The sequence below is a fragment of the Indicator indicator genome, chromosome 9 (assembly GCF_027791375.1).
Source record: "Indicator indicator isolate 239-I01 chromosome 9, UM_Iind_1.1, whole genome shotgun sequence".
NCBI lineage: Eukaryota > Metazoa > Chordata > Aves > Piciformes > Indicatoridae > Indicator > Indicator indicator.
The window spans coordinates 28,573,086-28,597,678 of NC_072018.1; the positions used below are offsets into that span (position 1 = coordinate 28,573,086).

Below are 24,593 nucleotides of genomic sequence, written 5' to 3' on the forward strand. Positions count from 1 at the left end.
TGACCTTAGATAGAGACTTAACACTGATGTCTCTGGGGAGACCTAGTAGTGATCTTCTAGTACCTGAAGGGGGCCTACAAGAAGGATGGAGACTGAAGGTCTGTAGTGATAGGATGAGGGGCAGTGGTTTCAGACTAGAGAAGAGTAGATTTAGATTGAACATTAGGAGGAAGCTCATGGTAGTGAGGTTGATGGAACACTCAACAGGTTGCCCAGGGAGGTAGTTGAGGCCCCATCCCTGGAGATATTCAATGTGAGGCTTGACAGTGCTCTGGGCAACCTGATGTAGTTGAGGATGGCCCTGCTTGCTGCAGAGGGGGTTGGACTAGATGACCTTTGGAGATTCCTTCCCACCTAAACCATTCTATGATTCTAAAAGCAGTTCTAGAGGCCCTAATGGATAAGACTCCTGGGCAGTCCCCAGCTAGCCAGGATTCCAACTGAAGTGAGCTGAACTGCAGGCTGCAATGTCTTAGGTATGAGAGTGGTCTGTGGTAGGAATCATAGAATTATAGAATTGTTAAGGTTGGAAGGGCCTTCAAGGATCATCTAGTTCCAATCCCCCTGCCATGGGCAGGGATACCTCACACTAGATGAGGTTGCTCAGAGCCACATCCAGCCTGGCCTTAAAATCCTCCAGGGATGGGGCTTCCACCACTTCACTGGGTAATCTGTTCCAGTGTCTCACCACCCTCCCACACTTTGTTTTTAACTGTTTGTGCAAAGGCAAATGTGTCCAGTCAAGGTATGAAGAGGATTGTTCAGCTGGTGTTTTGATCCTCTCAAAAGGAGCCTTTAATTGTCTTGTAGCTGAGATGTCACTCATGTCCTTGTGGTTGATTGCAGGGCAGCTGAAGAGAGCCAAGTGTGCAGAAATCGACGTGGAGACTCCCGACTCCATCCTGGTGAACACAAACCTGCGGGCGCTGATCAACAAGCACACCTTCTCCGTCCTGCCTGCAGAGTGCCAGCAGCGCCTGCTGCTGCTGCTGCCTGAGGTGGACAGGCAGGTATGTCCTCTGGAGAGAAGCCAGGCTCTTAGGTGTCAGCAGGAAGCTTCTCCAGAAGGAATTCGGACCAGACATCCCTGATACCCAGTGGGATGGACTTTCTCTTCTGTGCATCGTGTGGGGGAAAAAAAATGGAAATTCTTCAGTGATTTGTTTGGGTATTTGTTGCTACCAGGAAAAAAAAAAAAAGAATTAATAGCATCATTTTGGTTTGAAAAGACCTTTCAGATCATCAAGGCCCAGAACTGCCTGGTCACTGCTAATTCATGTCCCTCAGCACCACATCTACATGGCTTTTAAACCCTTCCAGGGATTGTAATCCAGGTGAGCTTGAAATCTCTGCAGAGAAGGAGACTCTACTACCTCTCTGAGCAGCCTGGTCCAGTGCTTTGGCACCCTCACAGGAAAGAAGTTTCTCCTCCTGTTCAGGTGGAACCGCCTGTGTCAGCTGACCCTTGTTCTGTTTCTGGGCACCACTGAAATGAGTCTGGCAACATCCTCTTGCCCCTTGCCCTTAAGATAGAGATCAGCATTGAGAAGATCCCCTCCCAGTCTGCTCTTCTTCAGGCTAAACAGCCCCAGGTCTCTCAGTCTTCCCTCCTCAGAGAGATGCTCCAGTCCTCTCAGCATTTTTGTAGCCTTTGTTGGTCTCTCTCGAGTAGTTTCCTGTCTCCCTGGAACCAGAGAGCCTAGAACTAGACACAGGACTCCAGTTACGACCTCACTAGCATGGAGTGGAGGGCGATGAGAGCCTTCCCTGACTTGCTGTCCACACTCTTCTGAATGCACCCCAGGAGAGCATTTGCCTTGTTGGTGATGAGGGCACACTGCTGGCTGATGGGAAACTTCTTGTCCCCCATCGCTCCCAGGTCCTGCTCTGCAAAGAGGCTTTCCAGGTGGTTGAGCCTTAACCTGTCCTGGTGCAGGGGGTTAATCCTCCCCAGGTGCAGGACCCTACCCTTGCCCTTGTTGAACTTTATGAGGTTCCTCTCTTCTCAGCTCTCCAGCTTGTCCAGGTACAAATCCAGTTGGAACAATCCAGAGCCTGTGACCAAATACAGGTCTGTGCTTCAGGATGAGGTGAACCGAGTGCCCCCCTCTGTACACACGGCTGGCTTGGTCACTGTAAACTGAGAAGGAACAGCAGCTTAGGCTTAGACACATGGGCACAGACATCTGTCTTAGTGGGGTTCTAGCCATCTGCACAGCTGTGCTTCTCTTTTGGTTCCCACAGCATGTTGGTAACAGCTATGGCTGTGGCAGCTGCACTCTGCTCTGTGCTAGAGGATGCTGTGCTGCCCAGTGTTCTTCTGGAGCTAGGAGGAGTTCTGACATTTCATGTTGTCTCATAAATTCTCATCTTCCCGCAGTGTCCACTGGGGACTTGTTAGCCCAAGGCTGATTCAATAAATATTTGAAGGAATTGTATTAGAAATCCTGTGGCCTTTTGTCATAATTAGGTATGTGTCAAAATATGATGTGGTTGAGTTTGCAGCTGGAGTTTACTGGCAAGAACCACAGAGCAGATGGTAAGACATTTCTGGCCTGACTTTCAAGTTTAATTGTCCTTAAATTGAGTTAGAATTTGACTGAGAACAAATTTTGACTAACTGACTAATATTGCCTGGCTGTTAGAAAATGTCAGGCATTAGAAAATGCCAGGCTCTGCTGTAGCAAACAGAAGAGGTGAAGGTGTTGGACATGCCAGCTGTGAAAGGTCACATCTGTGTTTTGTTTGGCCGTGACTCTGAGCTGTTATAGCTGCTGCTTCTGGGCACCTTGAGGTCTGGTCAGCCCTGCAGTAGTTGTCCTCCAGCACAAGGAACAGGCAACACCTTATCTGCAGTAGGGCATGGGAATTCTGCTGCCTGTAGTCAATCAAGGGAGATTTGGGCTGGGAAGTAACAGCTCTGCTTTTGTAATCCCTGTAACAGCTGCTCCTACTGGGAAAGCCTGCAACTACCTTTTACTTACAAAACCCTCTGTTAGGTCACTTCCATCACTTTAATCACCTCTACCACACATGCTGCCTCAGGAGAAGCAGTGTGTACTACCTAACCCTGCACCACTGCAGGTTTGCTGCACAGATCTCAGTGCAAAGCAGATGTATCTTGCATTTGGACAGTTTGATTTTGCTTGTTTGCTCTGACTTACCATTTATACAAGAACTGGAAAAATATTGGGTTTTTCCCTGCAAGTTTTCCTGAAGTGTCTGAGGGAGCTGGGGTTGTTCAGTCTGGAGAGGAGGAGGCTGAGGGGAGGCCTCATTGCTCTCTACAACTACCTGAAGAGAGGTTGGAGCAAGGAGGGAGCAGCCTCTTCTCCTTGGTGGCAAGCAAGGACTAGAGGAAATGGTTTCAAGCAGCACCAGGGGAGGTTTAGGCTGGATAAGGAATATTTCCTCACTGAAAGGATTCTCAGACACTGGAATGGTCTGCCCAGGGCAGTGGTGCAGTCACTGTCCCTGCAGTTTGTGGACCGGGCACTTAGGGACATGATTTATTGCTGACCCTTCAGTGCTGGGTCAACAGTTGGAGTGGATGATCTTTGAGGTCTCTTCCAAACAGATGTATTCTGTGATTCTGTGATACCTGTATTTTTGTGTTTCTGGTAGAGAAATCTACTGCTGTGGGATAAGGAGCAAAAGCAAACCTGACATCTGTTCTCTAACCCTGGTTATAATTTCCCACCATGCTCTGCTCTAGTCTTACCCTCAGGCTTTCTCTTTCATATCCTGCTCTGCAGCATGACTGCCCTGTTTGGTTAGCCATACTTCAAAGGCATGGGTTTTGAGCCACATTTGTCCCTGTTTTTCCTGGAGCATCCATGGTTATGATTGCATGCATTTCAAATACATACATCTACATTACCTGCTGGAAAGCAGCTCTGCAGAGAAGAGTGCTGGTGGACACCAAGTTCCTCATCAGCCAGCAATGTGCTCTTGTGGCCAAGAAAGCCAGTGGTCAGGAGTACATTCAGGAGAGTGAGAACAGCAGGTCCAGGGAGGTTCTCATTGCCTTATACTTTGCCTGAGTGAGGCCACATCTGGAGTCTTGCGTCCTGTTCTGGACTCCCCAGTTCAAGAGAACAAGTGGTGAAAGATTCCAGTAGAAGCTACAAGGGTGCTGAGGGGACCGAAGCATCTCTCTGATGAGGAAAGGCTGAGAGTCTTGGGGCTGTTCAGCCTGCTGAAGAGCAGACCTAGAGGAGATCTTCTCAATGCTGATCAATAGCTAAAGGTCAGGGGTCAAGAGGATGTAGTCAGACTTGTTTCAGTGGTGCCCACTAATAGCACAAGGGGCATCAGGCATAAACTGGAACCCAGGAGGTTCGATCTGAACATGAGGAAAAACTTCTTTCCTGTGAGAGTCACTGAGCCCTGGGAGAGGCTGCTCAGACAGGTGGAGTCTCCTTCTCTGGAGAGATTCCAAACCCTCCTGGATAAAATTCTGGGCAACTTGCTGTGGGTGACCCTGCTTTATCAGAGAGGTTGGACTAGGTGATCCCCAAAGCTCCCTGCCAACTCCCACTGTGCTGGGGCTCTGTGAAATTTACTTTTTTATGATACCTTTTATGTCCTTGCTTTTCCTTCACGCACTTCACATTCGCCAGAAGACAGCAGAGCTGTTGCTTTGTGTGGTAGTTCAGGCAATGTTAATTCTGGAGGGGAAAGAGCATGTAAATAAACTTTTCAGGGGCGATGCTGCTCTGTTTCCTTGTGATTGTCACCTTTACCATCTGCTGCTCATGCATGTTTGTGCAGCAGCAGGACCACAGAGAGCTGGGCTGAAGCAAGGGTGAGGAACATTTACTCCAGCCTCCTGGATCCCAGGCTTGGCTCAACACAGCCTTAAGAAGAGTGATTATCTAGGTCTGCGTGAGTTAAAGAAATTCCAAAGAGATTTGTGTCAGTGTTGGGACTCCTGCTCTGTTTTCAGGTCTGAGGTGACAGCTTGTGGCACTTGCCTTTCCAGATAGCTAATGCTGTTTCCTTTGTCCTGTGTTGCAGGTTGGGGCAGATGGTTTGATGAAGCTGAGTGGCTCTGCGCTCAACAATGAGTTCTTCACCTCAGCTGCCCAGGGCTGGAAGGAGAGGTTGTCAGAAGGTAAAACCTCCTAAGAAAATGAAGCCAAATGCTAGAAGGCTTTCAACTAGTGAATGCTTTGGGGAATGTGTAAAATGTGATATTTAGTGAAGAAGTTGAAGCACTGAAGTGACAGAGCCTAGATCTGTGTCATCTTGAGGCCACGGAGAGGGCTGGAGTAAGGAGTTATCTTCTGAACCTAACGTGAAAAAATGAGCAAGTCCCTGGAAGAGATGAGAAAAGAAGGAGAAATGGGTCTAAGATCTCACTGAACTGACAATAGAGATGTGATGTCCTCAAGCTCTGGTAGCTAAATGAACCCACTGCTAAGCCCAGTAGAGAAAGTAAGTGCGCAAGCGTGCTGTTGTGACCAAGGACAGTGGTCTCTTGGGGTGTATTAAGAGTGTGGCCAACAGGTCCAGGGAGAGACTGCTCTCCCCTTCAACTCTGCCCAAGTGAAGCTGCATCTGGAGTCCTGGATCCAGGTCTGGGCACATCAGTTCAAGAGAGACAGGGAACTACTGGTGAGAGTCCAGCAGAGGCTACAAAGATGCTAACGGAACTGAGGCTTCTCTCTGGATGAGAAGAGGCTGAGAGACCTGGGGCTGTGTAGTCTGGAGAAGAGCAGACTGAGAGGGGATCTTCTCAGTGCTCATCAATAGCTAAAAGGTGGGGAGCAAATTGATGTGCCAGACTCTTTTCAGTGGTGCCCAGCAACAGGACAAGGGGCAAATGGCACAAACTGGAACCCAGGAGATTCTGCCTGAACATGAGGAAGATCTTTCCTGTGAGGGTGCCAGAGCCCTGGAAGAGACTGCCCAGAGAGGTTGTGGATCCTTCTTCTCTGGAGATAATTCCAAACCCATCTGGACACTGTGATCCTGGGCAACCTGCTGTGGGTGACTCTGCTTTAGCAGCAGGGTTAGACCAGATGATCCCCAGAAGCCCCTTTCAACCTTCACCATTCTGGGATTCTGTCATTCATTTTATCCATAGCTTTTTAAAAGATATCCTCTGTTGCATTTTGCAGGTGAATTCACCCCAGAAATGCAGCTAAGAATACGTCAAGAAATAGAAAAGGAAAAGAAGGTTGAGCTGTGGAAGGAACATTTTTTTGAGAGCTATTATGGTCAGAGGTAAGGAAATCACCTGCCTTGTTTACCCTTGCATTGTCTGCCCAGATGTACCTCTTGCCACATTTATAGCTTGCTGTCCATAAAGAAGTGTTATGTTTCTTTAGTCCTGAAACCTGAAAAAGTTGCCCCAGAACTGAGTAATCTACGTCAGAAGTGATTGTTTGCTGTCATTTCTAATGCTAATTAGAACTAATTCCTAATCAAGATTTAGATTACACATTAAGAAAAAATTCTTCACCATGAGGGTAGTGAGACACTGGAACAGGTTGCCCATGGCAGGGGGTTGGAATTTGGTGGTCTGTAAGATCTCTTCCAACCCAAACCATTCTATGATTTTGTGATTCTTTAACCACTGTAGCACTGTTTTCCTTAGGTGATGATGTCCTTTAGACTTTACATCTCAGCTTCTCCCGCTCCTTGCTAAGATACTTTGAGATGCTCTCCTCTCATGGCTCTTCTAGAGTCAGGATCCTGGCGATCCACAGGTGGTGGTTGAGCCTACTCTGCCTTGCAGCAAATCACCTGCTAGGTAGAATCTTCTGTGTTTCTCCACATCTTCCATAGGAGATGTGTTCAGTTATACACCCCAGTCTGCAAGGCTTTTATTCTGTGCTGCTTTTTCCTTCAAGACTTTCCCATCATTTTGGAGATGAGCTTCAGAAGTTCTTCAGTATGAGGGTGGTGAGACTCTGGAATAGGTTGTCCAGGGAGGTTGTGGATGCCTCCTCCCTGGGGGTTGTTCAAGGGCAGGATGGATGAGGCTTTGAGCAGCTGAGTCTAGTTGAGAGGTGTCCTTGCCCATGGCAGCAAGGTTGGAGTAGACGATCTCTGAGGTCCCTTCCAACCTAAGCCATTCTATGATTCTATGAAATTCACTTTGTAAGGATGGGAGCATCCCTTTCTCCAAATGTTACCATATGTGCTCTAGTCAGAGGCACACAGTATGGGAGGTGTTCATGTGCTGCAGAGATATGTCTGTGATGACCAATAAAGTGAGTATTTACTGTTGGCCAAATTCTTCTGGTTTGCAGCCTGGAAAATTGGTAGTTCTCTGGGTAGAGGATGAGATCTCACCTGTGTTCCTCAAGTTTTGTTTAGGTGGTTTAAGTGTTGCTATTAAGTTCTGTTCCAGGTGGAAGTACCAACAGTTCACAGAATCACAGCATGTTAGGGGTTGGAAAGGGACCTTGAAAGATCATCTAGTCCAACCCCTCTGCCAGAGCAGGATCACCTAGAGTAGGTCACACAGGAATGCATCCAGGCAGGGTTTGAATGTCTCCAGAGGAGACTCCACAACCTCTCTGGACAGCCTGTTCCAGGGTTCTGTCATCCTCACAGTGAAAAAGTTTTTCCTTATCTTTACATGGACACAGGTTTTCAAAGACAGTGGCATATATTTAGTTCTGAGACACATTTTTTTAGGGTGTGCTCTGTGGAGAGTCTTCTCTCTGTTTTTGTACTGATAGTATGCTTTTTGCAAGAACGTTTTACAAAATACTCTGTTTTTATTGATAGTTCTGGACTAAGTCTTGAAGAGTCTAAGAGACTGATGGCAAACAGCAGCCCTGCCGAGCCAGAGACTGAAAATCCAGTGCCTGAACAGCCAAAACACGTGGCAGCCTCTCTGGCCTCACTCGAAGAGGAGGTGACATCTCCCTCAGAGTCTAAAGCACAAGCAGTCCACGAAGCACCAACCATCAAAAGAGAGGAACAAAGAGAGGATGTGCAGCCAAAACCAGCCAAACCTGCAGAGGCCTCGGTTTCCCCAGTGAAACCCAGTGACCATTCACTCCCTACAAAAGAGAAGGTCCAAGGAGAACCCGTTCAAGAGAAACCAGAAGCTGCTGCTGGTCAGAAGCCTGAAGAAGAGAGAAAGCACACTGCCTCCAAGGAGGTGCTTGTGAAAGGGACCGTCAGTACCTCAGTCCTGGCCCCAAGTAAACCAAAGAGCCTTGAAGCAGGGGAAGTTGTAGCAAACATGAAAAGTCCAGTGAAGACTCCAGAAACACCTGAAAAGAAGGCCCCTGTAAATGAAGAGATGGACGTCAGCATCGAAGCCCATAAGAGGAAGTTAGAGAGTCGTGAGGAAGCTCTCACCACTCCTGAGAAGAAGCCACGCATGGTGGAGAGCTGCCAGCACCACCAAGCGTTTCGCACCCAGCCACAGTCCTTTCCTGCCGTGGGGACCCAGGTGCCACGGGTACCCCCACTCAAGGTAAGGAGAAACAAAGCCAGAAATGTGGAGTGGCCCCAGATGGCTCAGTTCTGCTGGTGGCTCTCAGAGAAACCCTTTGTCAGTCCTGGTTGTGTTTGCAGATTGTTGCCTGTCTGTTGCAGCAATGGAGATATGAAGGCTGGTTGCTAATCACCATGGCTTGGATTAGGCCTCTCTTGTACACACGCATCTGTTAAAAGATCTCTTGGGCAGAAGCTTGGACAGTTGTGCAAAAGCCCAAGACTGCCCATAACTGGGAGCCCTGAGTTCATGGTGGAAGCCAGGGGCAGCTGTAACTGTGAGACTGTAACAAAGTAGATTGTAGCCCAGAAGTGCTGAGAACTTTGCAGGTGTGGAGGTATCGCCAGCAGTACAGTAACAGGTCAGGAAAGAACATTGTTGCAGCTTCCTCCATTATGTCAAGCCCAGAAATTAAATTATTCACCAACTATACCTAATGCAGTTCTCATTTCTACCAGCTGAATGCAGCATAGTACAGACTGGGTGGCAGAGAAAGGCTGTTGTGGGGAACATCTCAGCTTCATAAGCCCTTTATCTGCTGAGTCTTAGTGAGAGCCCACATAGGAAAGGAAGCAGGCAAACAGTTGCCACTAGGATAGGGCAGATGGAAACAAAGCACAGAAGAAATGTTCCAAATTTTGGTCTGGACAATAGACCACACACCTACTACTAAACTGCTTGGAAATACTCCATGAGTGAGTAATAAGCACACTCAGTTTGGGCATTTGATAGTCTTTCAGGAAACAGTTACAAGATTGCACATGTTCAGGTACCACTGATTTTTTCTTTAGTAATGTTGTGCTCAGTGCTTCATAGTAAATCTAGAATCCAGATGTGGTGGAGGTTGGAAGGGACCTCTGGTGATAATCCAGTCCAACTCCCCTGCTAAAGCAGGGTCAGCCACAGCAGGTTACCCAGGGCTGCAATCTCCAGGTGGGTTTGGAACCTTTCCAGAAGAGAATCCACAAACCCTCTGGGCACCTGGTCCAGGCTTCTGGCACTGTCAAAGGTAAGAATTTTCACCTCTTGTTCAGGTGGAACCTCCTAGGTGTCAGTTTGTGCCTGTTGCCCCTTGTCCTGTTTCCGGGTACCACTGAAAAGAGTCAGGCTCAGACATCCTCTTGACTCAGATATTTCTAAAAATTGAGAAGATCCTCTCTCGGTCTTCTCTTCTCCAGGCTAAGCAGCCCCAGGTCTCTCAGCCTCTCCTTGTCAGACAGATCCCTCAGTCCACTCAACATCTTTCTAGTCTCTGCTGGACTCTCTCCAGTAGTTTCCTGTCTCTCCTGAACTGGGGAGCCCAGAACTGGACCCAGGACTGCAGATGTGGCTTCGCTAGGGCCTTCTTCTTCCCTCAGTTTAGGAAAGATGTTGAATTGCTGGAGCATGTCCAGAGAAGGGCAACGAGGCTGGTGAGAGGCCTTAAGCACAAGCCCTGTGAGGAGAGGCTGAGGGAGCTGGGACTGTTTAGCCTGGAGAAGAGAAGGCTCAGGGGAGACCTCATTGCTGTCTACAACAGCAAGGGAGGTTGTAGCCAGGAGGGGGTTGGTCTCTTCTCCCAGGCAACCAGCACCAGAACAAGAGGACACAGTCTCAAGCTGCACCAGGGGAGGTTTAGGCTGGAGGTGAGGAGAAAGTTCTTCACAGAGAGAGTGGTTGGTCATTGGAATGGGCTGCCCAGGGAGGTGGTGGAGTCACCATCCCTGGAGGTGTTCAAGAGGGGATTGGATGTGGCACTTGGTGCCATGGTTTAGATAGTCATGAGGTTTCGGGTGACAGGTTGGACTCGATGATCTTTGAGGTCTCTTCCAGCCTTCTTGATTCTATGATTCTGTGATTCTATGATTCTTGGCTACAAGGGCACATTGCTCGCTGATGGGGAACTTATCCTTCAGCACTCCCAGGTCCTACTCCACAATGCTGCTTTCCAGCAGGTCAACCCCTAACCTGTCCTGATGCAGGGGGTTATCCCTCCCCAGGGGCAGGGACCCTACACTTGCCCTTGTTGAACTTCATGAGATTTCCTTATACCCAACTCTCCAGCCTGGCCAGGTGAAATGGATGAACCAACACAGGAACTCTTTGTTTTACAGTCATCTGTGACTATGAATAGCAAAATTTGATGTCTGTAGAATGGGGACTGTTCTTTTTCTATAGAATTTTCTCTGGTTAAAGTTCAGCTCCCTTGACTGGGGTGTTGGGCAGAAGTGAGAAATAGAAATCTGCTTAATCCCTGTGTTTCTCTATGTCCTAAGAATTCTACTTTCCTATTAAGACTCTTATATTCTAGGAAGTACACAAATGCAAACTCCTATGGAGAGGTTCCAAACCTGTCTGGACACCGTCCTGGGCAACTTGCTCTGGGTGACCCTGTGTTATGAGGGGGGTTGGACTAGATGATTTCCAGAGGTCCCTTCCAACCCCATTGTGCTGGGATTCTGTGGACATCAGCGCACTGCTCTCATCACTTACATCTAGAATGAATGCTAACTGAAAGTAAAGAGGAATGATGAGGGGAGTTGAGAGTATTTTGTAGAAGAAAGGACTCAAACATTGGCCTTTTATCCCCAGATACACAGCAAAAGGCTCATTATTTGTACAATGGCAAGTCTAAATGCACAGGAGTGGAAGAGCAGTGCCAGATCAAGCAGAATGGTGACACAAACTTTTAAAGGGTATAAACTCCAAGTGTATAAAGGCTGCAAGAATGATGGACTATAAGCACCAAGGTCCAGAATAACCTTACAGATTTTTCTGAGTGAGCTTGCTAGGCTTTGAGCTGTGGTGTACAATGTTCTCTTGCCTGTAGCTGTGAGGGGTGAGCTTGCAGGTGAGTCCCTCAGATTGAAATAAACTTAGAACAGGTCTGCCTGACACCAAAAGATCACACAGGGCTTTTATAACTGGCCTCAGATGAGGGAGATGAGAGATTTCTCTAACACTACAGCTATTTCTCTAAGGCCCCAGCTGTAGACTGGAAGGTTCTGAAATATGTGGGTTGAATGTTTCCTGTATCTCAGCTGCGCTTTTCTCCTCCTCTGTTTCAGATTCCTGTCTCCAGAATCTCCCCAATGCCATTTCCTGCGGGCCAGGTCTCTCCCAGGGTACGTTTCCCACTCTCACTTACCAGTCCAGGAAGAACAGGGGCCAGAACTCTGGCAGACATCAAGGCAAAAGCCCAGCAAGCCAAGGCTCAGAGGGCAGCAGCTGCTGCCGCTGCCGCCGCCGCTGCCGCCGCTGCCTCCAACGGGGGAGCTGTCCCGGGGCCTGGACCGGGAGGTGGTGGGGCCCCACCAGGAGGTGGAGGAGAGAAGAGTAGCACAACATCAGGTGGAACCAACACAACTGGAACTGGAGGAAATGCACTGGAACTGGCAGGAACTGGAAGCGGGGGAAGTTCGAGAAGGTTTCTTCCCTGTTGTCCAGGGACCCACAGCCAAGTGGAGAACCAGGCCACAGACCAGGCACCACCTCACAATTCTTCTAGAGCACAACTACAGCAGACTTCCACACTGCAGTCCAGAGCTCCGGCCAGCAATACAGGCACCAGCCCCTCCTCATCCGCGGCACCGGCATTAGAGAAAGCCAGCAGGTTAAAGCAGAGCCCTCCCAGGATGGCTGTGAGTCAGACTTCAAGCTCCCAGTATGGTGGTAGCAAAGACAAACAAGAGAAAGCACCTTCTGCTCCAGCAGACCCAGGCCAGGCCTGTGGGGCACCAGCTGTCAGGGATGGAACAGTCTGCATCACAGTATCCACAGCGGATCCCAACACAAACTTAACTAAGGTAACACCTACAGCCTTAGGAGGGACCAGCTTAGATGTTTCTAAAAGCAAATCTCCTTCCCCTCCAATGTCTTTGCTAACATCTGTGAGTTCAGAAGGCCAGGCTGGAGGTGTGGTCCTGTCTGCTGCATCCGTCCCACCCTCTCACACTTTGTCAGCAGTGCCTAGCCTTAAAACTCATCCAAGTTCAAGTGCAGCCCTCCCAAAACCAAGCTCCAGTATTCCTGCTAACAACCCTTTGGTCACCCAACTTCTTCAAGGCAAGAATGTCCCTCTGGAGCAAATCCTGCCGAAGCCTCTCACCAAAGCAGCAATGAAAACTATCCCATTAGCTCCTCATGAAGAAAAAGGGGCAGCAGCAGCAGCCAGTGCTACAAGTGTAATAGGGAACAGCACTGGACCTGAGGGTGGTGAAAGACAATCCAGTTTACCCACACCACAGCTGGGGAAGATCTTTTGCCAGAACAGGCCTCTGCCTCACGTTCAAAGGACCTTTCCACTCCCCTCAGGAAAGGAGCCCAGTCTTGAGCAGCAGCAGTGCCATGAGGCACTCAGCAAGACAACCCAAGAGCAGATTCTTCAGACTCTTATCAAGAGGGTCCAGAGGCAGAATTTATTGCCAGTCCTTCAGCCTTCACCGCTGAATCTCACTCACTCAGGCTTCCAGGTAGAAAACAGCTCCAACAGCCAGAGATTTATGTTGGGTTTCATGGGCAGAAGGACATCCAAGCCTGCTATGTCTGGTCATTATCTGCTCAACATTTCCACCTATGGTCGTGGTTCAGAGAGTTTGAGGAGAGGCTTCTCCTTGAACCCTGAAAGCCGCTTGTGCCTGAACAGTCCTGCTGATGCTCTAAAACCGGAGTGTGGGGAACGTGAGGAGGTAGCTGGCCATGGCAGTAGCAGCGAGGAAGGAGATGCAGATGATGAGAGCACTGGTGATGAACAGGAACATATCAGTGTAAAAGAGGAGCCCCAGGCTTTGCAGGCTTCTGGTCAGTGTAAAAAAGACCAGGTATCTCATAGCATGACTTCTCCAGATTACAGCACCCTTACTAAGAAGGGTGTAAAGACGGAAGCAGCTATGTCACAGCAAGCAGCAGCCAGCAAGGAGAATGTTCAGGCCTTTGATGGGACTGTGCTAGCACGAGATTTTATTCAGGCTGCCCAAGAGCAGGTGGCACATGCAATGAGGGGGAAAATGCATGGCAGTCCAGAGCTTTTCAGTCCTTCTGTACCGTCCTCAGACTCTGGGCAGCAGCAGCCTCCGCTGCTCTCTCCTTCACACCCTCCAAAGCTGTCTGGAAATGCTGCCCCACAGCTCATTGGGCCCAGTTACAGTGGCACAATAAATGTCTCCACCTCCCCAGACGTGAACCAAGGGTCTCTTATGACTGGGCTGTCTGAGTGCAATCAGTTGTCCAGTAGCATGGGGAATGTCATGTCCTTTTCTGTGACTGTCACCACCATTCCCACCAGCCAAGCTATGAACTCTGGCAACCACAGTCAACCCATCCCCGTTCAAACCTTCGCTGAAGACAGCAGCATGGAGGATTCCCCTTCCAAATGTTACTGCAGGTTGAAAGCCATGATCATGTGCAAGGGCTGCGGTGCCTTCTGCCATGACGATTGCATTGGCCCCTCTAAGCTCTGTGTCTCCTGCCTTGTCGTGCGGTAACCAGGACGGGAAGTGGGGAAGTAGATGGCTTGATGTTGGGTTTGCTTTAGGAATTACGTTGGGAAGAAATAGGAAATTTACTGCCTTGCACAAGAGACACGTTACAGAATCAGGAATACAGAGTAGAGTTCTTCTTTCATTACAGAAAGAGCACCTTCTTGTACAGTGAGTCTAAACTCAGCTCAACTACGTGAATTGTGACAAGAGTTTGCACTTAAGGAATTATGTAAATACGTCACATTATTTTGTTTAAAAATATTTTTTCAATCTTTTAGGAGGTAGTATTTGACTTGTACTGCAGTTTCATTAACTCCTTCCTGCTCTTCAGCACATTTGCTGAGCTCTGCTCTAGATGGTGGGGAACAAACCCCTGGCAAAACCTTAGCCTGGCGTCGGTCTTCTCTGGGCAAAGAGAAAAATTGGGTAATCAAGCAACTGAACGTTTGTGCTGAATGATAACAAACACCAGAGTGGAAAGCCCTGACTGGGCTTGCTGCCTGGCTCAGAATTTTAGCTCAGATTGTTCAGAACTGGGAGGCCCTTGCGCTAGCCTTTCAAGCAGTTGCCTTTGCCTTGTGAGCAGGGCATTTCCAGAAGGAATTTTGGGTTGTGCAGTATGGGCTGGTGGTTTTAATTTGCTTGTCCCCCTTTGTCAAGGAGGCAGCTGCAGTGACCTTGTTTGAGTGTCTTGATTTGCTCCTGGTAAATACAGAAAATTGCAGCTGTGCTAACCATAGGATTCAGGATCTAATTCACTAAAGCAACTCAGTAACCTTGATTATCAGTAATCCCAGGAACCATTTAAAGCAGAGGTCACAAATATGTGCTGAACCACATTTCATTTTTGGACTGTCAGAAATCTGCTTTCTTAGGCATTTTGAGGGAGCTGGAAGGTGCCATCCCCGATCACCATCCACTGTCACAGCACATGATGAGAGCGAAGTGCGCTCAGTGTCACCATCAGTCCTGCTGTTTTCTTAACTGTGCTCATTCCAGCCCCTGCAGCAGTCAGACCTCTCTGAGCTCTGTAGATTTTATATTTAGCTAAGCATAGGGAAAGGAACGCAGGTGTCTTGTTGGGCCTTGCTGTTAGCCTGCTGTGGGTGTCTCTTTGTGTTTAAAATACCAAATCAGGCTTGACTCAGCTTGGGTTTTGCCCAGCTGAGGGCTGGGGAAGACTGGAAGGGGGTGCGTGGAACTTGTGCGTAGTGGTGGGACACAGCTAGTGCTGCTCATACTCCCTTTGGGTGTTCAGGAATGCATTCACTTGGATTAATGGAAGCAGCTGCAAAGGGGTCCTCTGCTCTCAAGGGGAGGAACCAAGGTGTCAGGCTGGCAAACAAAGCACAGGCTGAGCTGCGCTTCCATGTCTCACAACACGTCTGCATCACATCCACCGTCTGTCCGTTGTTTCTCTTCTGAAACAAAGAACATCAGAGTCACCAGTCACCTCCAGTCCCATGTTGTTGCTGTTGGGGGTGGGTGGGGGCCATACTGCATCATGGTCAGGGAACAGTTCTATGTATCTTTTTGATGGAAAAGCACTGAATTCACTTTTAATCCAAAGGCCTTTTTAAGATGAAGCAATATTAACAGAAGAGGTGGGACATCTGTTGGGTGAGCTAGGGGTCCTCAGCCTTTCTCCTCTCCCTTTGACTGTGCTACTGCTCTCCCTTGCCCTCTCCCTTGCCCCAGAACCTGGCATGCTGCTGGCAGAGCTCAGGAAGCATTGCCTGTGAAGCAGTGTGTTTTATTAAGGGGCAGGTGGTGATTTATTCGGTAACCATAAAGAAAAGTCACAGACTTCATCACGTCGTAACAGAAACGTTTCCTTCCCTGCCCAGCAGAGCATGGTGTCCTCCAGAGCAGGATTCGTGGGTGTGAGTTAACCAGAGCTGCAGCTTGGTCTCCATTTTGCTCATCTTAACTTCACTGGTGAGCTGTGACTTCTGCTTTCTGACTGCGTAGCACTGCTCTGACATCCAGTGGAGGAGAGGATATAAGTGTTAGAAATAAACCCATTTTTTAAAAATCTAAGCCTGAAATCTCAAATTCTGCTCAAAAATTCCTTCCATTTTTTCCATCATGCTGCACACATGTTGGTGGGGGTTGCAGCCCAAGAAACACCTCCTGGTCTGTCTACCTTCCCTCTGCCACCTGCGTGTGTGAGGGGCAGACCACCAAACATGGACTGGCTTCTCCCGTTGCATCCCCAGGTGCTGTAACAGGGATAATCTCATTCCCTGGGTTGACTTATCCATCAGCACTGATTGGGGCAGCATCCCATCGCTGCCTGCCTCTATCTCCAGTGCTCTTTGAGGAATTCTTGCCATTTTCTTACATCCTAGGCTGTGGTGTGAAATGGTTTCAAGCTGTGTGCCCTGGGGAGCCCAGCACTAAGAGCAGAGTCTGTCCACTTCTGATGAACTCAAGTTTTGTCTGGACATGACACAAGTGACAGCAGTGCAATCCTCAGACGCTGTCAGTCCTCCCTGAGGCAGGTCTCCCAGTATAATCCAATTTAAAGATTGTTGCTAGTTACAAAACAAACTGAAAATGTCATTTACTGCCCCAAATAAGAGCAGAGAGGCTTTGCTGGCATAATTGGATTGGTTCTGTTCACACCTTTACTTTCATCAGTGTAATTTTTCTAGGTTGACAAGAGTGCTTAAGAGGAAGAAGATGATGAGGGAGCAGCAGGCTGTGATCTTGGTCCCTGTAGGCTTTTCAACCTGCTGAAGCTGCCCCTTGGACAGGCTGCTCTTGGCATCTTCTAGAACAGTCCTGAACCCTGGCTGTGGTCCCAGCTGTTTCCTGCTTTTGAATCTTACAGCTCTGTAGTGCGTGGGTTTGGATTTCTGTGCCACATGCACCTCTTGAGCATCTGCTTTGGCAGAGCAAGAAGCTGCTGCTCTATGCATGGTCCTGCAGGAATGCACCTGCTGGGCCATCGCTGTCCCAGGCTGAGATGTGTAGTGACCACAAAGACCTTGGTGTCTCCAGGCATGTTGTGGACAGTGTAGGCATCTTGCATCAAAATTGGAAGTTTACAACTCTGTTCAGTGCCTTAGTTGTATTTTAACAGCTCAGCACTTTTGTTGGGCTACTTTTATTCTATTTCTTTTTTTAAGAAAATAAATTCTTTTAACTGCATTTCTTTGATTTTAACAGAAGTTCTGAGCTATGAGGTGCAGCTTGATGGAACAGACTCCAGAGGTTTGCAAGAGGGAATTAATTAGGAAATCGTTAGAAATTACAGGGCTGAGTGTGATAATGTCTCTGAAGTTCAGGTGAAGTAAAACCTTGAAAGCTTTGCATGTTTTACAGTGCTGGTTATGGCACAGAGGGCTTTAGAAGAGGGAAATCCTGCAGTCTGCATAGAAAGTGGCATCAGCCTGCTGCTGCCCTGCTGCTGAGGCTCCTTGCAGCAGTCTCCACTCTTCCCATCATCCCACCTTCCTGCTGTTCCTTCCAGCAAGGTGGTAAAACCTGCTTCACACTGGATTTATGAGTAAAAGGGATGTTGTGGCATAAAGTGTTAGATTTTGTTTTGCTGGGTAGTAAATTCACAGCACTATAGTAAATGCTGTTACAAAAAAAAAGTCTGAGAGATGGTGTTTTCAGCAACTTGAGTAAGGAAAGATACTCAGTTTTAAATTTTTCCCTTCAGACCACATCCAGGTCCTGCAGTGAGAACAAGGTACTCAGTCTGATCAACAGAATTTAACCTTCCAGTACAGAATCTCCCAGGTTTGTGTTGTAGAGGAGCAGTGAACGCAGCTCTGAGTGCAGGGTTTGAGACAGGTTGGTAAGTGTGAGTTTTTTATTGTCCCTTCTTAAATGAAAAGGAAAGACCAAAATAGTCAGCAGTTAGTGCTGGTCAGTGGAGTTCTGTCTTTATTATGATAGTAAGAAATAGGTGATGGGACAGCAAGATCCTGGTCAGGGTGTTAGCAGGCAGGAGGTATCCTCAGGTTGTTACTTCTGATGGGTGAAATTCATGCTGCTACAGAAGCAGCCACAACCATCCTGGGGCTGGGTCCTACCTGGCATGCAGGCAGTGGTGGGATGGGAGCAGGACTTGGGCTCCTCTCTTTCAGGCAGGCTCAATGTGATGGGTCATTTGAACCACTCAAGTGTGGCAGGCCACCAGAAGGGTGAGGAGTACCAGCCCGGCCCAGGCATCCTCCCATCTTCTCTGGAAGTGGTCAGTCTTCACTGTGGCAGTGGTGTGAGAGGCTTGTGGTAAGGCTGGAACAGAACTCACCATTGCTCTGGTGGCAGACTGTGCTTGGAGCACCATGGCTTGGAGAAATTAAACAAGCTGGGCTGTTTTCCTTTGAAAGGCCAGCAGCCCCTTCACTGAAATGTCTCACCGGAGGTGCTTGAAGCCCTGGACAAACTTTAGTTTCACTTGGGAGTTTTGCTTAGACTCAGCTGTTTGGAAGCCACCGCTGGCTGTTGCTTTATGGTTTCAGGGGCTGGTGGAGGAGGGTGCTGACCTCTCCCCAGCCAGGGCTGACTGGGCTGGCACTGGTTGAACATCCAAAATCCCACATCTGAACATATGGGTGGCAGCAGCAGCAGTGGGAGGGAAGGGATAGTTTGTGCATAATCTGATTAGCATGGATTAATTGCTGTGAGGGGTTAGAGAAGACTATTCTCAGGATGCTGCTGTGTTAAGGAGCACCTTCAGCCTACTTGCTGGTTGTGGGGTTAACTTGGTGAGCGAGGAGGGTCCCTTCCAGATGTCAGGTCCATTTCCAGCACAGTCTCACAGGGAGAATGGCTCCCATGTCTGCTAGGGTGATGATATCCAGGATTTTCTTTGTTACCTAGGTTGTTTGTTTGTTTTTTTTTTTTTATGCTATACATTTGATATAACTGAAGATCAATTTTAAGAGCTTACAGTAATATATTTTAAGTAATATATATTTTAGTATCTGTAAAAAAAAAAAGAAAAAAATTTGATATAGGATGATTTATGGAGTAGATAAACAGGGTATGGGGAGTATGCAGTGTCTCGGCAAGGCTGAGAATTGTTTTACTAGCAGGAGAACTTTTGTTTTGTTTTGTTTTGTTTTTCCCTGAATGCAATAAAAATGGGAGTTCTCACAAAGAAGAAATCTGATGCTGTTTGCCACGTGTCCCTTGTTTTTGACAATGGGCCTGTGACACCCTTTAGAAGATTAACTAAACTTCTGTCTTTTGCCATTGTAAAAGGGACTTAAGTAGTAGAGTGTCTGTACAGCAAACTCCAGCTGATACCATTTTCAGATGTATTTTTTACACAGATAATATAGAGGAGTCATATTTTACATAAGGATTTTCAATATTGGCAATACGTGTATATATTCTGTATGTACTTCATATAGGCTTTGTTTTACACTTTTGATGTATTAAAAAGGGTTTGAGCATGTGTGAAAACAAAAGGAACAGAAGACAAGAGGGAGAGAAGGACGCAAGTGCTGTGCCGCTGCAGGGGCGCAGCAGTTCAGGAGCAAGTGGTGCTGGGAAGAGTTTCTGGAGCAGTTTTAGGTAGAACGTCCAGAGTGTTTCTCAGTCCTGTGTCCTGTGTGTGTTTCTGTTAAAGGTTGTTCATTTTGCCTCGTAACCCACCCGGAATAATCTATGGTGAGATGATAAAGTTGAGGTGGATCTTTTATACAAGCAGTGCTGCCTTTAGAGCCAAAGAGATGATGAACTGGTACAGAAGCTACTCAACCAAAACAAAATTGTGAGCTACTTGGTTTTGCTGTGCCACTGAAATGTTACTAAATGGCTTCATTTCTTCTGTGAGCACCTGATGGGGAATTCAGATACACCAAAAGTCCAGTGATTGGCAGGAAACATGCTCAAAGCAGATGTGGGTTTTGCTTTGTAAGAATTTTGCTGAGAATCTCACTGCAGAGGACAGTCCATCTCTGCAGCTATTAGAATTCTTATCAGAAACGGGCTCCTGGGGATAGTTCTCTGAGCAGCAACTACCTACTACACACACAGACTGCCGAGGGCAGCTACAGAGCCAGTCAGACAGCACAGGGGTGCAGATCCTGACGTTGCAGGATGATGCGGAGATGCAGAGTGCTGTGCCTCCTGGTGGTATTTATCAGAGCAAGCAGCACATGCTGCTCGTTTGTGAAAGAGTGGGAGATCTGCTGCTCGTTTGAAAAATGATTGGGATATCTGCAGCCCCTGGGGTTGCTTGCTGCAGCCCCCTGAGACAACACAAAATCTCTGCTGAGAAACTGGTGGCAGCGGCTCCGCAGCACATGAGGGACACAGTGCACTCACCTCCTCTCCTTTTCTGCGGTGCCCATTTCGGCTTAGATGAGTCTCACATGACGTTTACACCATTCCACTTAGTCCAGCGAGCAGTTGCAGGAATCCTGTGTAGAAATTGGAGATGTTTACAGCAATTATCTGTTGCTGGGACCTAGGCGGGGGTGGGGGAAAGAAACTGTGGGGAAAAGAAAGAGGCATAACAAGTTCTTAAAGTACAAATCTGAAAGCTGAAAAGGCAGCTGACAGTTTTATACTGCTTCAGTTATTAGTGGACTTGCTTGAAAAAAAACAAACCATGGCACCCAAAGCTTTGTCCAGACTTGCTGTCAGCACACTGAAGGGGGCTTTCACTCCATGAAGAGTTGCACTATGAGGAAGCCCTGCTGTTCTGGTGTGCATATACAGAGTCTATATGGGGGGGCTGTGTGTGTGCACACTCAGCCACGTGTCAGCCGGCTGTACAGAGCAAGACCAGCTTCCATCTCAGCTTCCTGGTGACCTTACACCTTGCAAAGTCACCACAGACCTGGGATGGAATTACAGCTTTTCTGTTTGCTTTCTTATTTGAGATAGGTGGGTAGACAAAGTATATGATAGCAATGTGTTTTGACTGCACTTTTAAACAGACATTCCTTATTCCCCTGGTACTGCTGCATCTCCCTTCCTCTCCCAGTTTAACACTTAAAACCATTTTGTCTCTCTTTATACCTTTCAGTTCAGACTTCTCAGATGCTGCATTATATTGGAAAAGCTGGGTCAAGACATTAACTTTTTGGATCCCTCCAGATCCTCACGGCCCAGTTCCAGGGAACGTGACCCAAAATGGGCAGCGCAGGTGTGGAAGTGAACACGGTGCAGCTGCTGCAGCTTTCCACAGGGCTGTTTCCCAGCTGACAGGATTCATGTGCAGATGCTCTCAGCCTGTAGCTGAGGTGGGACAAGCTTTATCTTGAACCTCAGGAACAGGGTTTTTGTCGGGTGTCTAGAGGTATACCAAGGATAGACCCACAAGCAGCCAGCTGGATTTAAAGCACCTTGTACTGCCAAGAATCTTCTGTGTGACTGCCAGCCCATATCCTGCTGCAGTCTGTTGGCAAAGTCAAATGTAGTAAGAAATGTGGTGAGGTTCAGGGTGAGGGGTGGGGAGAAAGCAATTTTAGGTCAGTAGGTGTTTAAAACCAGCACAGGCCAGTTCCAGCGGAGGAACACATCAGGGACAGGCGTGCTCTGCAGCTATGCATCCTGGCAAAAGTGGTTTGGCAGCAAGTGTCTCACTCGTTTGGCTGTATAAGATTCCACCTTAGCTTCTCACCAGCATTGAGAGGGATCTGAGGAGTGCTAAAACCAGCCTGTTTCTAACCTGTCACTTGAAGATCTGTGTGCCCTTAGGAGATAGCACTTTGACAAGTAAAGCCTGCCCTGTGGCTGAGGTCTTCTTGCCGATTACGTTCCTCTTCCTCCCACTTATTTTTTTCTGTCATGTAAAACTACCTGCTTTATAAATGAATGTAAAATACAGTAGTTCTTCAGCACATGGACAAATGTGTATTTTATCTTCATGTTTCATTTTATGTTAAATAAAAAAGCATATGATTTTATGGTTGTTAGTTCTGCTAATGTTGATTTTTCAGCCATTGAACTTTTGGTTTTCAAGGACCCTTACAAACAACAGGGAACCAGATTTTTCAGGCTTTATAAGCTGTGGGCACCAGTAATGTTGGGGTTTTGTTTGTTTTGATTTTTTTTTTCTTGTTTTTTTGACACATTTCAAGGGGAAAATTTGTTTCATACAAAGCCTTAATAAACACCCTGCAGTTCCCTCAGGCTTCACTGCTTGGGGTCCTGAAACACTTCAGGAGCATTTGGGCTGTTTAACCTGGAAAAGAGGAGGCAGAGGGGATCTTACTGCTGATCAATCATTAATGAGTGGGGGGCAAGAGGATGGGGGCAGACTCTTTTCAGTGGTGCCCAGTGATAGGATAAGGGGCAATGGGCACAACCTGGAACCCAGGAGGTTCCATCTGAACATGAGGAAAAAATTCTTTCCTGTGAGGGTGCTGCAGGCCTGGACCAGGCTGCCCTGAGAGTTTGTGGAGTCTCCTCTGTTCATGCTCTCAGCTCATTTTTTTGGATGACATCAACCCATTCTGCATGAGGAAGTCCTCTCTCTCCACACTTTTGCTGCTGTTTTTCTTTAGCTGCAAAAATATTCTGTGTGCTGTTGCTGTGGTTCCTCCTTTACCCACTCCCCTACCTTCCCCTAGCAATTGCTTGGAGAGGCTGTGACCTAGAATGGAGTTTTGCTGGGCAAATGGATGTTGACATCTTGGAGGCATCTGTACTGCAAGACCATGATAGAAGGGGAAGAGTTCTGTGCAAACCATGTCCATCAATCTTCCTTCCCAGACAGTAACTTTGGTTTGGGCCACAGCCCAGGCTTGGTTTCCCTTTTGTCAAGGAAAGGCTTAAAGCCAAGGGGCTGAGTACACATTGACTATATTGTCCTATTTACACTGAGCAACACACAGTAGCTCAGAAGGGAACAGCCTGTTCTGCCTCCATCAGGAGCTGGTGCCCACTCGGGAGGACTGAGGGAGCCAGCTGCTGTCACTGTGAGACCACCCCAGGTATCTCTTAAAGATCATGGTGATCACAGGATGTTCCTGAAGACTAGGCAGAAGCGAAAGTTGTTTCTATCATTAGGAAGAGCAAGGCTGCTCCATCCTCACCTCAATCCCTGGGAAAGTGATGTAGCAAGTCTAGAAACCATTTTGATACACATGAAGGGCAAGGTGACTGGTTGTAGTTGGTGAAGACAAAACCATACCTCACCACCATTACATTATAGCCTTCTGCAGTGAAGTGGCTGACGTGCTGGCCATATGTGATGGGGGAAGAACAGAGCTTTTCAAACTCCCCCACACTACACTCATAGAGCAACTGGTGAAGTACAAAATAGGTAAGAGGACAGTGGACTGAATGCTTAGAAGGCTATGATCAGTAGAACAAAGTCTAGTTGGAGGCCTGTCACTAGTGGCGGTCCCTGAGGCTTGGAACTAGGTCCTGATGTTTAACATCTTTATTAGCCATTGTGGTGGGCTGACCCTGACTAGATGCCCACTGAAACTGCTCTATCAGTGCCCAACTCAGCTGGACAGGAGAAAGTACAACAGAAGGCTTCTGGGTGAAGGTGAGGACAGGGAGATCACTCAGCAATCATCATATGCGAAACAGACAAGACTTGGGGAAATTAGTTAATTGCAAATTAATTCAAAGTAGTGTAATGAAATCTTAAAACACCTTCTCCCCACCCCTTTCTTCTTCCAGGGTGCAACTTTACTCACAGTTGTCTCTTCCTCCTTCCCCCCTTAGTAGTGCAGAAGTTAGAGAATGGGGGTTGTGGTCAGTTCAGAACTCGTCTCTGCCACTCCTTCTTCCTCAGGAGGACTCCTCACACTCTTCTCCTGCTCCAGTGTGGAGTCCCTTCCACCAGTCTTCCTTGAAGTTCTCCAGCACAGGGTCCTTCCCATGAGAGACAGTTCTGCATGAAGTGCTCTAGCATGTGTCCCTTTCCAGAAGGATTTGCCAGCAAAACTGCTCCAACATGAGCTTCTCTCTACATGGGGCCACAGGTCTTGTAAGAAGCCTGGTCCATCATGACCTTCCCAAGGGGTCACATGCCTCCTTTGGGCATCCATCTGCTCTGTTAAAATAGCACGTGGACCTGGTGCTTAGAGACTTGGTTTAGTGTTGACCCTTCAGTGCTGGGCTGAAGGTTGGGCTGGATGATCTTTGAGGTCTCTTCCAACCAGATGTATTCTGTGATTCTGGTGTAGGGTCTTCCATAGGCTGCAGGTAAGTATCTGCTCACCTGTGAACCTTCATGGGCTCTAGGTGGATATCTGCTTCACCATGGACCTCAATGGGCTGCAGAGGGACAGCCTGCCTCACCACAGTCTCTTTTATCCACTTGCATGCAAACCTAATGCATTGACCTACATGATGGGATGGTGTGCAACCTCTGCAAGTCTGCAAACTTCACCCCTGATGAGACACTGGCCCAGATTATTCAGAGTGGTGGTAGAAGCCCCATCCCTGGAAACATTCCAGATCAAGTTGGATGGGGCTCTGAGCAACCTGCTCTATCTGAAGATGTCCCTGCTCACTACAAGGGGACTAGATGACCTTAAAGGTTCCTTCCCACCCAAACCATTCTGTATACACACTAAAATGCACTGGTTGGAACCTGTTTCAACAGTTAAACAGTACCATCAAACTCCAGTGCCAACGCCTACGTCCTGCTGCTACTAATTCACTAGTGTATATGGAGCCAGCAGAAACAACCACCTCTGCCAAGTCTGGCTCCACTGCTGCTAGTG

At 47.9% G+C, this 24,593-nt stretch overlaps 1 protein-coding gene across 1 annotated transcript in view; it reads left to right on the forward strand.

Annotated features, from left to right (window-relative positions):
• ASXL2 (ASXL transcriptional regulator 2) overlaps nucleotides 1-14,037 on the forward strand; it is an 87,916-nt gene extending 73,879 nt beyond the window's left edge. Inside the window, 5 exon segments of the mRNA XM_054383460.1 lie at nucleotides 847-1,010; nucleotides 5,020-5,116; nucleotides 6,126-6,231; nucleotides 7,747-8,446; nucleotides 11,515-14,037. Coding sequence (XP_054239435.1) covers nucleotides 847-1,010; nucleotides 5,020-5,116; nucleotides 6,126-6,231; nucleotides 7,747-8,446; nucleotides 11,515-13,929 — 3,482 coding nt within the window. The 3' untranslated portion in view covers nucleotides 13,930-14,037.
• The last annotated feature ends 10,556 nt before the right edge of the window (nucleotides 14,038-24,593 follow it).